Source organism: Aspergillus brasiliensis, assembly GCF_001889945.1.
Source record: "Aspergillus brasiliensis CBS 101740 unplaced genomic scaffold ASPBRscaffold_8, whole genome shotgun sequence".
In the NCBI taxonomy this organism is placed as follows: domain Eukaryota; kingdom Fungi; phylum Ascomycota; class Eurotiomycetes; order Eurotiales; family Aspergillaceae; genus Aspergillus; species Aspergillus brasiliensis.
In genome coordinates this window covers 330378-346004 of record NW_027137449.1, presented here as the reverse complement: position 1 = coordinate 346004, position 15627 = coordinate 330378, and the positions used below count along the sequence as shown (strand labels likewise).

The following is a 15627-nucleotide window of genomic DNA, read 5'->3' as shown; positions in this document are numbered from 1 at the left end:
TTTTCTTTTTCTTTTTCTTTTTCTTTTTCTTTTTCTTTTTCTTTTTCTTTTTCTTTTTCTTTCTTTCTAACGTGCTAAATTTTTTCATTATGACTACACTGTAGCCAGTGACATGATGATTATTAGCCCCATAGCCTAAATGAGAGCAAATCCTCAAATACAATCTACCATCCCGACATGACAATAACCCTCAACCACGGCCAATAAACCCCCCAGCCCCAAATTTCCCTAGCCCAGATCCATTACAACTGCAACCCAAATATCTGTTCGTATAGTGCTCATTCCTACCGCTGCAGACATTCTAATTACATGGGCAGACGTTCCTCCCGCGGCCATACCCGCCAGGACAACCTAAATATGAACACTAGGGGGACCTAGGAGACGGGTCATTCATGGCTTCATCTGTCTATTGCAATAAAAACACTCCAGGCCATGTTAGGTTGCTGCTGCTAAAAAGCGAAGGTTAACGGCAGTTGATGAGAGACTAGCCTGTCTTTGTGTCTTTCGCAGGTGGACAGGAAACACAATGAGCATTGACTCTACCCCCTTCAGAGTCCTTCCACCTTTTAGATCTCTGATGGCCAACCTAGGCTTGTAAAGGTCTCCTGGCTTATGTGTCTTTGGAAAGGCTATGTTATCCCAAGATGTAATGTTCCCTGCTTTTGGGTTAATAGGTGCAGTTCCCCAACTTGCGCCGTTTACTCTGCTATGTGTGCATAAGTCTAGTTCGACCCTCATTTGTTTAGGTAGTTCAATAGACGAAGAATATCAAGTACCAGAACATTTACCTCAGACTGTACCAGCCAGCTGATTGACAGTTCTTATCCCCTTTCACCTAGACAGGAAGACAGAAATAACGCTACGAGGTTGGAACTAGCTTGCATATTGAACCCATTGCCCAGAAGAGCGTCAACACACTTGACCGCTTTCTATACCGCCTGATACGGCAGAACCTCGTCGACCTCGCAAAAAAATGTGCGGATATAAACGGATATAAGCGGATATATTTTTGAACAGCTCCGAAAAACTCAATCAGGATTCTGTACACTTTTTTACCGCCTTTGAGCTGGGGTGGCAGAAAATGGTCACCACATAGTGTTGACCCATTATTAACACACCGTGTGCTATGCTCCAAGTCACTCCCAATAGATTACTCAATTAAATAATCTCTGTCTGATACTCTCCGGAGATGAAATTCGTACTCATGACCGCGGGATGCGGAGAACAGTAATTCCTGTATACTAAGCTCTGCTACTATAGTAGCTACCGCATAGAATGCGGATAATTGGAATTTTGAGCTTGCATAGACTGATTTCCTTATAGACAGATGATGTTAAGCCAAGGTACAAATACAGAGAGTCTCAGGCATGTTGCTCAGAATATCGAAGATTAACATTCTCCAAACTAAGTATGCGCTTAGCAATTGTGATATTATCTGACCGTGGCAGTCTCAAGTCATCAGATCTTTTCCGCCCCCTGCCAGTCAAGTGCAAATGGCATCCGGTGCATCTTGCTCGGGATCATCCGCAGTATCCCCTGTTCCTATGAGTTTGCATCGACCTGCTGCATGGATACGTCCGTCGGCCTCTATAAGGTATTTCTCCTTCGCCATATCCAGGTGCATTAGCTCGAAGTCTATTCGCAGCATGAGATATATGTCACAGACCCAGACTTTTGAAGTCGAAGCGAAATTCCTTTTCCTGTCATCCACGATAACCTTCTCTGATGCTTTTAGCTGAGGTATATGATAATGCTTTTCGGAGGTGACCAGGGATTGTCATCTTCAGTATATGCTACCGCGATTTATCAAGAAAGTCATTCGTTTTTTCCAGAACCTGATCAACATTGCTCAAGAATCATGCTAGATATAGGCCATCTTCAGTAGAAGGGCTATCACATACGACCACAGGGTGTGGAAAACAGGGCTTCCCGTCCGCTCAGCCGTACTTAAGCCACACGCCGGGAGGTTAGTAGTTGGGTGGGTGACCACCAGCGAATCCCTTCTGTTGTATGTATCCTTCTTATTTTGTTTTTACAGGTGCGACTGCACTGTCAGCCTCTTAGGGATCAGACGTTGGGAGGTGGGAAGGTGGGAAGAGGGAGTCGGGGTTGTGTGGGCAGAGTGGAGACATTTGATGTGACCTTTTATCGGACGCCTACCGGGCTACCTCCTCCAGACGAGTATTCAATAGAGCTAATGGAATATGTGAGGTCTGCTGATAGTTGGTTGTTCTTGTTGTTGCACGAACTCTCGACAATTGACAACTGGATAAAGCGGGTAGACATGGTCCAAGAAGACCGCAATGGGGGCATGAAGATGTCTCCTTTCCGGCAGACTAAAGATCCCCTTGACCCGTAGATATACGAGGAGTTCTTCTTCGGCTGGACAGGGAGGTATTCGGGGTTAAGGTAGCTGGATAGGATACGAAAGATGACATTCATCAATCAGACTAGGGGCTATTGCGACAATACTTCCGAATTATTAACCACCTGCAGGACTATTGATTTATTCTCTCCATTGAGTTTATCATATCAGGGTAAGCCATACATACTTAGGTATCCTTTGGTCAATGCTGGCCCCAAGGGCTAGGGTCAACGCCTCTCTCCTAGTTCATTCATACTCATATGCTTCCTCCGAATAGTCATCCCATTTCTCGTCACTTAGCTCGGGATAATCGCACACCTTTCGTGCAGTGAAAGTTACGCTTGGTCCAACACAAGGAAACCCGACCTTTGCCGTCAAGGTGGCAAAGTTCCCATCTTCAAATCTCATAGTACCGTGCTCTGGGTGGGAGAAGATCTCACCTTCGCTATATTTTCGACATCTGTGCTTCAATCGGTACGTGCAAGTTTGGGCCTTCCCTGCCTTGGCTTTCTTCGACGGTCTGCCCCGTTTCGAAGCGATTGGCTTTCGCTTATTTTTGATCCCTGGTCTTCCATAATCGTCGTCATCTTCCACTCCGCAGTCCCCCTCTTCCTCGCTCTCCATCATATCCCCTTCTGAAATGATCATAACGCCTGCCACTACTCCGAAATCGAAAGTAGCATGAAACGTTCCCTTCTGCTCTGTGTCATGAATATCAAGTGTCATGTCATCCGCTAGATCCGACCACTGATTCTCGATCTCCTCACAATCAACGATGTAACTGCCGACCGGCGATTTAGCTTTCTGCGCCTCAGCGCCCTTCATCCGCTTAAGTTTATCAAGATACTCCGCGTGCATCTCCGCGCGTTCAATTTCTCTCATCTGCTCCCAGGGGATATCATTTCTTACTTCCACATTCGCATACTGATTTGCTGCTCTCATGACAGCAGCCCCGTCCCATCCTAAGAAGATTGCCCGCTTTTCTGACCCCATAACAGTCTGGTGATGCAAGCCCTCCACCTTATAAGCCGCCTCTCGCATGGGCCCTGAACGATCTTCGACGAATCGAGGAAGGAAAACCCCGATGACAGTGGTCGTTCTTTTATGACTTGAGTTTTGTTCATGAGCTGGTACGAAGTACTTCTGCATCACCCAGTCGGGGTGGTAAGATAGTGCCTCCATATCACATTTGCTAAGCCATTTCTGATGGAGCTGTTCCTCCAAAGCCAAAATGTGTGCGGGAACAGCATCGCATTTTCCTTTTTGAATAATTTTTCTCATCAGGCGTTCGCCGGTGCCGGAGATTTGACTTTCCTTGAAGGGCACTCCATAGTGTTGTAGCTGGCTGAGCACAAAATCGGTACGGTCTCGCAACATCTTCTGGCCTTCGCGGCTGAGCTTGGGTACGAACATGCTTCGGAGGGAGAGAGGTTCTACTCGCTCATTGTCCCCGCGTGTAGTGCGAAACCGGCCGAATGAAGAGGTGAAGCCATCGCGGGTGATAGCTTTGCCGTATCTCATGGTGGGGTGTGTCAAGATGAAGTGAGTGAGTTTCCAGATCTGTCGGGTGAGTGGGCGTGTTGTCAAGTAGACTTGATAGATAAGGGTCGCCTAGAAGGTAGGAGATTCCAAATAGGCCGCAAGAAAGTGGACGGAGGTTGTGTCTGCGAGACGCAGCGCAGCCCGGGGGCAGGGGGATGATGCAGTTTTAAGTAACCCGACTACACCATTAAAATTCACCTTGTCGATGCAATTACCTGACGTGTAGGGAAGATTCAATGAAAGGATCTATGTGTAATAAAGTTCTCACTGCGAGATTCAATACATTGCTCAGGTCACTGTAGCAAATTGCACGCGCGGGCAGTTAATACATTGTCGTCTGATTGTTAAATTATACGGCTTTAGTTGCGCACAGCGCCCTACTATTTTTAGATTGTTGATTTGTACGAAAGACGATGTCCCGATCAGCGGGTCCCAAGAACAGTAGAAATACAACTAGCAGAGAAGTGGTGATGTGTTCAGGCTCATTGCAAGTGAAGTATTCCTAATGAGGTATTGTGGGCGTGACTGAGGAGTACAAGTTGCTTGTCGGGAATGGAAAAACCTCGGAAAAGTGAATAAATACCCTTTCCTTTCCTTTCTAGTTCTATTTTAAATATGGCGTTAAAGCTTCTGACTAGCAACGACCTCAGAATAGGAGATCCTTCATCGCCAAATTTGGCGACAACTTTGACCAATTTTCTATATGGATGTATCACCTATATGACTGTTCCCAGTCATGCCAGTCAAGCGATACGCTCTTGTAGCGTGCCTGTTTTCTATCTACTACTCATCTCATATTGAAATTCACAAGCAGGATATACTCTAGGTAGTTTACGATCTTGCTCCAGAAAATTGATTCTGCTTGATTGCTGCTCAAAAACTCATAAGAAGAACATCATATATATGAAGCCGGAATTATCTGATGTTCACCTGTATCAATGGGTGGCTCCTCACCTCCTGAACAAACGGAGTTGGCTGCTCCTTTTCCTCTTCCGCAATACCTTCAACGAAGGCCCTCCCAACTATCTTGTAAAATTGGGAATCCGACTCATCGATGGCCGTATCTCCATTCATTTCACGGAGTACAAAAATTAGAGGAAGACCTGAGGCAATAAAAAGGCAATCACCACTCTCAATATCGCAGTCAGTGAATCCAATGCTCCGAGGCTTACCAGGGCCGGAGCAGATCACAAAGATGCGTTTTCCACCCATTATAGAAAAATGATGTTTCAGTAGGTCAATGCATTCATTTACTGCTTCAGCTGAACCATCCGCCGTTTCATTCAGAGAAATTGAAAATTCCATGAATCGGGTAAAAAGCGCGAAAGTTGATACCTTTGAAGATTTGGTGTAAGTGTAGCACGCTCTTATTACAGTGTCGGCAAGTCCAGACGGGTCTGGATGCTGAGAGTCCTTTCTGATACAAGAAGAGAGGCTTAGGATGTGCGGGAGTGAGTGCAGCCCCTCTGAGGCTACTGCCTTTGAGTAACAGACACAACCCACACTCCGACCCCAAAGCTCCAAGGTACGGAGATCATCTCCAATTGCAGTTGAGTGGCTATCGTCCTGGTCCCAGAGATCTTTTGCGGGAGGTGCGTCACGACAATAAGCATTCCACAACAGGCGTCGACGTGTTGTATCTGTTGTAACAAAGTCAAGTACCCATGATGGGAGTGACGGGTCCTGGCAAAACTCAAAATGTTCGAGTACTTTCAGATATTTTTCCTTGTGCAGGACATGTGTGGTTGTTTCGTGCAGAAATTGAGCAAGAGGCTTGTGGTAATCTGGAGGGGAAATTACTTGAACCTCAGGTGCCAGTGCGTATAATGCATACACTCGATCCAGAGAGTTGCTCGATTTACGATGAGCTGTCCAGATTAACAATGAACCGAGGGTGAAGCCGAGTAGCCGTCCGTCATTAGGGCGAATAGCCTCATATTTGAAAACATCAGTTGGTAATAAGTCCAGGAAGGTTCGATCACATTTCTCCAGTCGTTCTTTGTCGAGTTTCCGCATGGCTTCGGCGTACTCCGGTTCTTCATCGTCTAGGTTCTCCAACGACTTGGTTGCGAACGACCAATATTTCAACAATTGGTCTTCGATGTTACCCATTATGAAGGAGATCCGTCCACACATGCATATAGGCCGCTTCCTTGGCACAATCCATTCCTGAAAAGTCCACAGACGCCGCCAATACGGGGAGTGGAATATTTCGCAGAAGCCTAAGTAGGCTCGCCATTTTCTGAGGTTTCTTTTACGAGTTTCCTCCGGTGACAAAGTGATCTCGTCGCAGGTGTCGTGCCAGAACTGGCTTCTTGGAGTATGTTCTCCTCTTGTCCAATCATTGTAGGCAATTGCTTCTTCAATGTTGGGGCTCGGCTCTCCCAACCAAGCAATTACTGAGCTTGCATTCCGGTAGATTTGGCTCATCAGAGGAACCTGTGTGTTTTTCTCAAGCATGTCTTCTTGGTTGATGCAGAAATAGTCAACCCAGACTACCCGTTCTTCTTTTGGCTGACGAAGGGCGCGTAAGAATCGTTCAAGATTTGTTGGTACGGCAATTTTGTGGCCGTTCACCCAAGCATCAGCTGTGGCCGTGATGTCACCCCAGACATACGAAAGTGCTTCGAACTCAAGCTCATCATTGAGTGACACTGAGTAAAGTGAGCCCTGCACAGGATTCGCTTCATTTTCATCAGGCCAAATTTTGAAGAGTCGAACTTCGTTCTTAGCGGGGTCAAGTCTCTCATATAACATCGCGATTAGATACCGAGGGACTAGAAGTCGCAAAGTGATGTAAGTGAGTGGGGATGCCAAATATTAAGCTTGAATCTGACAGCCCTGTCTAGACCCCAAGGTTTTACGCTTCTTTATCATCAGAAGGCGCACGGTCGCGCATCATGCATTGACACGTCACCCTCCGTCGGTGTTGCCAAAATCAACTAGCCGGAACTCGGAATCAACACCATAGGTCGACAGTACTTTTTCGTTGCAGGAAGCAGTAAGATCCACTTTTTGATAACACTTATCAGGGTGATTCAGGCCCATGACTCATGTGGCTTTTTTTTGATGCGGATCTATGGAGCTGTCGAAAAGGCTATACAATGTGAACTGCTCCGCCTCATACATAGCCTCCAGTACTGACACTACGATCTGGGATCCGAAGAATTCATTGGCGGAAGCTTGAGAGCCAAGACAGCCGCTCTCAGCGAATAATATTACACCAGACACTGCCACTTCAGGTAAGCAAGAAAACATCAGCGCTTCATATGTATGTAATATCTGAACCGTGGATTTTGCTGCGTCTCCAGCAACGGAAAACATGGACTTTAAGGGGATAAGAGGGGTATGTATGAAATGATCGCAAATATATATAGTATATAACAAGTGTAGTTTACCGCATCTTCAATTTACGTATAGTGGTTATTCCACTACCTATGGTTCAAGTATACCCTTTTCAAGTAACCGTGTATTCCTCTCCGCTATCCACACCAACAAAGCGAGGTCTAGATTGACTTAATGGGGTGCTAAGAAATGAATGCTGCAATCAAACAAACAGGTATATCTTAGGCTGAGCTGACTATATAATATAGGCCCAAGAGGTCTTCGATTAATCGGCTCCTGGTTTCTTCCAGAAACTGAACTATCAAGGTACTGATCTATTCACTAGGATTCTTCAGCGTTTTCCAATTGAGATTCTGTAGTGTGGCACCAGGCTGTATTACGCGTCGTATCAACTTACCAACAGAAGAATTATATATTCACATTTATACTTGCCCCGATATTGCCTGGGCACATTGGTATAGCTCAATACCAGGGAGCAAACCTGGTTTTCTCATAAATTTTGACGCCTCCAGAAATTTCAAGTACATGGTTTCATCAAGCCATTTTTTGTACGTAATTTTGAGATCTGCATGCACGTGCTGCAAACCAGATAGGACCTAGAAAAAAATTGGTGTGTCCAGCACGGCCGGGATCGATATTGTTTTGGGCCGTCAATCTGCCAACACTTCTGCCACTCACTGTGGCATTTGTGTCCACATACTGACCTGGTAGTCAGCCGCCAAAGCCAACATCGGAGGACTCGTAGCCAATCGACCACCAGCACCCGGAACTCGATGAACAAGAAAGTGATTGGCTGAGCCAGGATTGATACCCAAATTTCCCATCCATTTGGAAAAGCATTTGCGGCGGCTAAGTGAGAGGCGGGTGGATGGGGCGAATACCTTTGGTGTTGCAAATCGCCGGCTCCGTGTCTACCAATTTGATACACCAGAGCCTAGGCTCAGCGTATAACTCAAGGTCATGATTGGTATTTATCATTCTATTTATACTGTTGGGCCCGCTTCCTTCGCTCTGTAGAAGCGCCCCGGTTATTTCCATATGGAGCAAGAAAAGCAAATCAAACGGAAGCAGATACCGTCCTTTGAAGCCCAGCAGAATGTAGGGACAGAGGGAACGAATCTCAGGAAGCCAACTAGAAATGCTGTCTCATGATAACGTTGAATTTCATAGTACTGGGAGCCAAGATACATGCCTTCACTGCCTGCGCTTACTTAACATCTGACGAGTCCTCAGCCACCCTCTTCACCCTCCTCAGCCAAGTTCCCAGATCAAAGGTACCATCACTCAAATCTCTGACATTGCCGACAAATTTAAAAACGTAACCAAAATCATCCACGGGCTCATTGCCGTCGGTATAGTTGATACGACACGGATCGGCCCGATAATTGTCCGTTTCATAGCTGGCGAGCCTCTCCCCATGCTCTTGTGTTTCGACATGATAGACAGCCCCATGAACAACCTTTTCTGGGGCATCTAGGAGAGCTGGGTACTGGCCCCATAGCTTGCATTCGTAGCCTGTAATGGTGGCGGGTCGAAGTTGTGGCTCGGTTCCCAAGCCGAGGACATCGCGGAGCATAGCGGGATCAGACAGGCTGCCGTAGAAGAAATAAGGGCCGGTCGGCGCAGCAAATGGATCTGTATGAGTTTGTGGCCTTTCAGGTTGGAAGGAATAGCCAGGAGGAGCAGACTCCAGCTTCATGGCGAACGGGGAGACTTTCGAGCTTGGTTCTTCAGGCGGAGGAGGGGAAGGGGCAGAGCCAGTGGCTTCCTCGTCTCCTTGACTGTCAGACATTTCTTCGGCTTGATGATCAACACGGTGTCTACAAGGCGGAGGTAAGAACCAGCTAATGGATCCCAAACAGTTGAATATGCCAGTAACGCATTATCTGATTCTCTGAAAGCTCCCAATCTTATGTGACGCGCGCAAGTGCATTGACCCCCTTGGCGTTTAACCTTTCACCACCTCTTGCTGCGAAGTTCCGAAACCAATCTCGACATGTGTTTAACGCTGTTTCAATCTCTTGTTTCTTCGCTCGGTGCTAGAGCCTTTTCCCTGATGCATCATGGAGGGTACTTATTTTTTATCTGAGCTTGAATGATTTTATCAAGCAAAGGGCAAATTTCCTGGTGGCATAGGTATTGGTTTCAGGTAACTACGGTTATCAGACTACATACACTGTCTCCAGTGTCATGCAAAAGTCGACTGATGTCAAGAAGGCCCACTCGTATATATCTTGGTTCACCTACGTCCGTCAGTTGCGTTTGTACTACCGGATAAGCAACAAGAACTTGCTTGTGAGCTCGTCATGATGGAGATGTGTTTGGGAAGTTGCATTGTCCTTGCGATCTTACAAGTACGCTTTACCTATTTCGGGAGTATGCATGGGCCTGGCGCTAATGCGGCAGGGATGATAATGGTCCAGGCAACGATGTCCTGTTTCTAATTATCGCCTTGGCCCCTTCGCCTTAATCAACAGGTTGAATTATGGTGGGGGCTGTGCTTCAGGGTGTCGGCGCTCCCGCATGACACGTAGTATATCTAGCGCTAACTCGGGTGTATCAGTGAAGATGCGTAACATCACTGCCATGTGATGTAGCAGGTATAATTATGTCGCTAGAATATAATAATCATCCATAAGTTCTACACTATGTCAACCATAATAGCTGTCTAATAATAGACTTGCATCGGACGCAAAGTAAAGGCGGCCAGGGCTTGGCAGTCCACGGAGTTGACCTCATCTTCTACTCCTTCCTTTAACTTAGTTATAAGTAACCCACCCGCGCCTTCCCTACCGTCAGTATCTTTGTGCGCTCGATGTTTCTCCTCATGGACAATGGTGAAGACCTTTCAGAGAATCGCCATTGCTAAACGGATATCACCCCTTCTTTGTTTCCGCAAGCCATGGGTCTGTTCCCAAGGGCCTGCCATGTCTCTTTCGGCCCACCGACACTTAGCCACCAGTCCACCAGCACTCGACGAGGAATTCTTTCGAAATACATCACGACGATGGATGTAGATTACAATCATCATAGCTTTGAATTTTTGTTACTCAATGTCAGCTAGATTCAACGAGGCCGAACGTTTAAACGAACGATACGTCAAGTCTCGACCAACAGAGCTCCAACGGATCGCTGGCAATGCGCTAGAACAAGACTATTGCCCTGATATTGCTAAGCTTGCAGAGGGAGGATTCAACAAAGTATTCCTTCTGCGAGCAAAGGATGGTCGTGAAGTGGTTGCGCGAATTCCCACACCTATTGCCGGGCCGCCTCACTACACAACCGCCAGTGAGGTAGCTACGATGGACTTTTTGCGAGATATCCTCAAACTGCCAGTACCGAAGGTCTTGGCGTATTCAACATCATCGGACAATCCTATTGGAGCAGAGTATATTCTGATGGAACGGGTAGAGGGGGAGAGTCTGTCCTCGCGATGGTTATCTCTCACGACTGAGGAGGTGAAAGACATCATGACGCAAATCGCAGATATAGAAAGGAAGATTTTTGACTTCCAGTTTCCTGCATATGGATGCTTATATCACAAGAAGGACCTTGGTGGGGAGGCCCAAATACCTATTGTGGAAGATTATTGTATCGGTCCTGTGTCTGCCCGGCAGTTTTGGCATGGCGAACGAAGCAAAACAGAGATTGACCGTGGGCCCTGTAGGTCTCCTGCTTTTCTTCGCCCCCCTTTCTTCTTGGTTGTTAGAATCAGAACGAACGAGACCACAGCTGATCATTCCTATAGGGCTATCTCCCGTAGACTGTGTTACCTCCGCAGCTCGCCGAGAAATGGCTGTCATTCAGCGTTATGCCAAACCTCAGCCTCGCCAGACATTCCTCCTACCGACCAACTATAACATCGATTCCTCTGAGCATATTTCGTTACTTTCACAATTCCTACAATTGGCGCCTTACTTAATCCGACCGGGTTCTTACAGCGCTCCAACGCTGAGGCACCCTGATTTGAGTCTGAGCAATATTTTATTGGCACCTGGATCAACCAAAATCATCAGTATTATCGACTGGCAAGATGCTGTGATATTCCCTCGCTTCATGCAAGCAGGATATCCTGCATTTTGTGAACATGACTCCTCCCAGCCTCAAAGTCTACGGATTCCATCTCTCCCCGATGATTTTAATGAGATGGATGTCGAACAACAGAGACAAGCCAGAGCCACCTTTCGCTTAGAAGAGGCCAACCTCTACTACACAGCCGCCACAGGTGTACACAATGAAAAACACATGGATGTATTGAAATTTCCTCATCTCGGAATGCGGCAGTATCTCATTCGCCAGACTGGGTATCCATGGGACGCAGACGTAATTAATCTCCGTGCTGCATTAGTGGGGATCACGACTACATCAGTATGGAGCCGTATCTCCTCGGCAGTTTGTCCAGTTGTATTCAGTGATGAAGAACGAGAGGTTGCCATGGCAGAATCACGTGAATGGAACGACTCTGAACAGCTACTATCCCAGGTTAGAGAATACCTCGACATCGATCCCGAAGGCGGGACCGAGCCAGATAACTATGAGAGGGCCATCGAGGGCAATCGACGATTTCGCATGGAAATGGTTAAGCAGTCAGAGGCGGATCAGCAGGAGATCTGTTGGCGGAATTGGCCCTATAAGGATGCAGAGGATAACAGCATGCCTCCTTTCGAGGATAGCTAGCTTTTGGTGCGAATACGTTATACTCAGTCATCTCAAGAATTCATTCATCTCTGACTCGATGATTCTACAGTGAGAGTCGGAAATAGATTTTCCTCAGGACACACATCGGTTGTTTCTCGGCCCATATCCAAAGCCCCGCTAGTCCGCACCTGGTTTTCGTTGAGCTTTCGCCACGTATCAGGGAAATGGGTTCCCAACTGCGTACTCTATCCTTGTTTCGTGAGGATATGTCGTTGCATCAGGAGATAGATGCAATAGAGCCATTGGAGATGTTGTTCCACTCCGAGGAATACAATCTGGTGAGTGATGGCCATGCCGTCGCAAATGTTTCTCACAACCAGTGATCCGGAATGGTTATCACGGAACATGAGACTCGGATATAGCAAACTGAATTATCCAATCTACAAAAGTCACGCCATCTCATTCAACGCCATTAGGTAGGGGGGTGTGGAAGACCCAGGGATAATATGCCTGCTAGCAGAGATACTAACAAGTTCCTTGAATCTGGCAAGCGCTGGAAGCATACATGCTCAGAAAAATAGGAAGAGGAACTGTCCGTGCACGCTGGTAAGACTGTATTCTCATTCGCTGCAATGAAGCTCTGAGCCTCTTCCTTAGGCCTGCATCCAGCCTGAACGGCGACATGGGGTCACCGTTTCGTATATAATCCAACGCCTCCTTTACCCCGTGGAAACTTACTAACGGAAAAATCATATATATACTGCCTGGTTTATGGCCATCCTAGTTGCAGTGGCCTGCCATCTGAGAATAGGAAGTGACCTGGGAGTGGCTGACTATTGAAATTGCAGGAGATGGCAAACACCACTCATGCTGACGTAAATGATAAGACAAACTGTTCCCAACTTGATCATGGAACAGACGATGGAGCTTGGTCAATTCGCGGAGCGTTTAGCACTAGAGATACACAGTATACGGAGTTAGTAGTTAAGCTGCAGTGGTATGTCAGGAGTTTGCGTTGTCCCATAGCATACGCTAGGAAGCCCGCCTTTGGGAAATACGGTTAGATCGTTGGTTCTTCTGCCTACCGAAGCAACGCATACGAAGCCCTTAATTAGGCAGCCTATATAAATGCCATGCTGCAGAAGAATTAAGACTATTCTATAAATATCTTTGGAACGGCTTCATGATTACGGGCTTCGTACGCGTTGTGCTGGTTAACAGAATAGCTTCAAATTACCTTTATATTTGGAAGGCGGAATCAAACGTGGCTAGCGTATAGTTATTATGTGCACGATATGTTAGTAATTATATAAGCGTAAATAGACGGCAAAATAAGGTTAGCTAGGACGGGTCATGCAAGCGAACCAATCAGAGATTTTCCTAGCATTCACTATTACGCCTCGTACTCGTATATAGATGCCCACACTTGGTCTCGAGTGAAGCAAAGCTAGAGAGTACGCGCCCGCGGAGTCCGAAGCACCTTTGATCGCAGCAGCTACACAGTTAATCTTGCAGTCAAGCCACAACATATCATGGAACAGCCACACAAATTGTAAACGAAAAGGTAAATGCCATGACGCAGGATCGACAAGGGCTGCGCAAGAATTTCAGGCTGCATCAAAACATGGTAATCGGCGTATCCTGATGGGCATTCTCGCAGCGTGCGAGGCATCTCCACTTTCAGCCCTACGCAGCATCAGGCGTGACGTCACAACTCCTCGTTCCTAATCATCTTTTAAAACCCCTGATCGACCACCATCTGTTCCTCGACATTCAGAAATTTAAGTTATCCTCACTCTACTATCCTCGAGATAATTCCACTCCATCTCTCCAAGAAACATCTACCAACGTTGAAACTACATAAACCACCAACATGCCCGGAAAAGTGTATGCACTCCCTTGTTACACATCACTGAGGAGGAAATGCTAATCAATATCTCCTACCAGCGGCTGCTGCGAAATCATCATCGCCTTCTTCCTCCCCTTCGTGGGTGTTTTCATGCGCACCGGATGCAGCTGTGATCTCCTCATCAACATCTGTCTGTGTATCCTGGGTTGGGTACCAGGTGTCATCCACGCCTAGTATGTGTTGCTGCCCTTTTCCTCCCGCCTCACATTCACCCAAAAAAAACGAGAAGCTGACGCGTGTCATAGCTACATCCTGGCCAACAAATAAACACACCTCAATTGACATGGACATCTGTTCCTGATGTGTTGGTCGGTTCGGTGAAACTCGCAACCCGGGCTATCATCTACATTACGGGCGCTCTCGGCGTATCGACGGGGACATCATGATTCGCAACGATTATCCTTAATATTTACATTTTTCTTTTCTCTTTGTTTATGTATATATCCCACGGCAACAATTTATGACTGTTTAGCTTTTGTGTGAAATTTTACCTGCCTCTGATGGTCTATGCGCCGGCCGAGACTTCGCTACGTAGGCAGCAATTTTTGCGTATATTAAAAGGCTGTGACTGGGCGGTGAGCGGAGTTTTGCTCGCGTTGCTGTGGCTACGTCATACTTTGTGGCGCGGATCTGCGCATCATACATCGCTGATAGTAAGGGACTATTTTTGGGAATTCATAGAATTTGGATTGAGTTCCTGAGATCATGTGAAAAGCTACGGATATACACAGTAGGTTTGATTGTCCGGACCAAGTCCGAGAGTTCATGATCAGAACCCAGTATCGGCTGCACAATCCAGCTAGAGCAATTAATTTTGCACGCACACATGACTCAGTCAGCATAAACAGTCACATCCATTTTCATGTAGTCCAAGTGCCTGCTTCTTGCTAGCATCCCAATATGAACCATGCGTGTTGAATTCACAGCCATTTCAACTACAAGTAGTAGCCCTCCAGATAAACTCTAGGAAGTGCAATCACTCCACACCATCCCATATTTTCAGTCCTCCGCAACCCAAACCTCCTCCTCCACATCATCAGTATCACCACTATTTACCCCCTTATATTCATCAATCACCTTCGAATACCGCTTGTCCACATAATCCTCCAGAAGCAAACAAAACGACCCATCCGGCTCAGTAAGTATCCTCTTCGCCAATTCCGCCAATTCCCGACTTTTCGTCCGAAGGGCAACCAGCGTCTTTAGCATCTCGTCTTTGTATTTCGCTGCGGTTAGTTCTTCGCGCTGGTCCCAATTATCATCAGCACTTAAATACTACTTCTCCAGTAAAGGGTCAAAGAACATAAGGGTATACCTTATCACGAATAGCATTAACCATACTCGAATAAAACGGCTTCAAGGGCACACATATCGCAGCGATTACATGGCTACTTAGGGGGTCGAAGTGACCAATGGATTTTCCAGTCGCTATTGCTTCGTCGAGGCTCTGAAGCGCTTCTGAGGAACGGGTCTTGACGTCGTCGAGACGTTCAGGAGTGAAGTAGCGGACGGATTTGTCGAGTCTGATGATCTTTAGCCCGTTGTTGAGGAGGGAGGCGATGAAGGTGATGGTACCTTGGCCGCGGGTGTGGAGGTGTTCTGTGCTCGGGACTGGGTTGGCTAGAGTGATGGAGGGGAGGATTAGGAGGGTAGAGAGGAGAGCGAGCGTGAGGATTGGGAAGCGCATTTTGGATGTATGGTCTTGAATGGGATGAAGGTAGAGCGACAGTAAGTAGGTCGCTATCGCTTTGCTGTGGCTCCCATGGGGTCTATATAGCTGTCGTGTCCTTCGACACTGAGTATATGGTGCGACACAAGCAGCCACCTG

General features: G+C 46.9%; 6 protein-coding genes across 6 annotated transcripts; 2 read left to right on the top strand and 4 right to left on the bottom strand.

Annotated features, from left to right (window-relative positions):
- Positions 1-2611: 2611 nt before the first annotated feature.
- Positions 2612-3886, bottom strand: ASPBRDRAFT_31298 (uncharacterized protein; the record flags this gene model as incomplete). Its single annotated transcript, XM_067622886.1, has 1 exon — positions 2612-3886. One exon carries the CDS (start codon positions 3884-3886, stop codon positions 2612-2614), a length of 1275 nt encoding a protein of 424 aa, XP_067477652.1.
- Positions 3887-4739: 853 nt separating this feature from the next.
- ASPBRDRAFT_44563 (HET domain-containing protein) lies at positions 4740-6726 on the bottom strand. Its single transcript, XM_067625224.1, has one exon. The coding sequence runs from the start codon at positions 6662-6664 to the stop codon at positions 4823-4825; it is 1842 nt and encodes a 613-aa protein (XP_067477651.1). The 5' UTR covers positions 6665-6726; the 3' UTR covers positions 4740-4822.
- Positions 6727-8219: 1493 nt separating this feature from the next.
- On the bottom strand, positions 8220-9097 carry ASPBRDRAFT_44562 (gamma-glutamylcyclotransferase family protein). The gene has a single exon (XM_067625223.1). The coding sequence runs from the start codon at positions 9042-9044 to the stop codon at positions 8460-8462; it is 585 nt and encodes a 194-aa protein (XP_067477650.1). The 5' UTR covers positions 9045-9097; the 3' UTR covers positions 8220-8459.
- Positions 9098-10305: 1208 nt separating this feature from the next.
- On the top strand, positions 10306-11929 carry ASPBRDRAFT_197108 (uncharacterized protein; the record flags this gene model as incomplete). The annotated part of the gene is made up of 2 exons (XM_067621059.1): positions 10306-10915; positions 11001-11929. 2 exons carry the CDS (start codon positions 10306-10308, stop codon positions 11927-11929), a joined length of 1539 nt encoding a protein of 512 aa, XP_067477649.1.
- A 1434-nt stretch (positions 11930-13363) lies between these two features.
- ASPBRDRAFT_208149 (YqaE/Pmp3 family membrane protein) lies at positions 13364-14457 on the top strand. Its single transcript, XM_067621818.1, has 3 exons — positions 13364-13777; positions 13838-13972; positions 14045-14457. Exons 1-3 carry the CDS (start codon positions 13764-13766, stop codon positions 14064-14066), a joined length of 171 nt encoding a protein of 56 aa, XP_067477648.1. The 5' UTR covers positions 13364-13763; the 3' UTR covers positions 14067-14457.
- Positions 14458-14798: 341 nt separating this feature from the next.
- Positions 14799-15486, bottom strand: ASPBRDRAFT_56198 (cell wall mannoprotein 1 family protein; the record flags this gene model as incomplete). Its single annotated transcript, XM_067627512.1, has 2 exons — positions 14799-15044; positions 15115-15486. 2 exons carry the CDS (start codon positions 15484-15486, stop codon positions 14799-14801), a joined length of 618 nt encoding a protein of 205 aa, XP_067477647.1.
- Between the last annotated feature and the right edge of the window lie 141 nt (positions 15487-15627).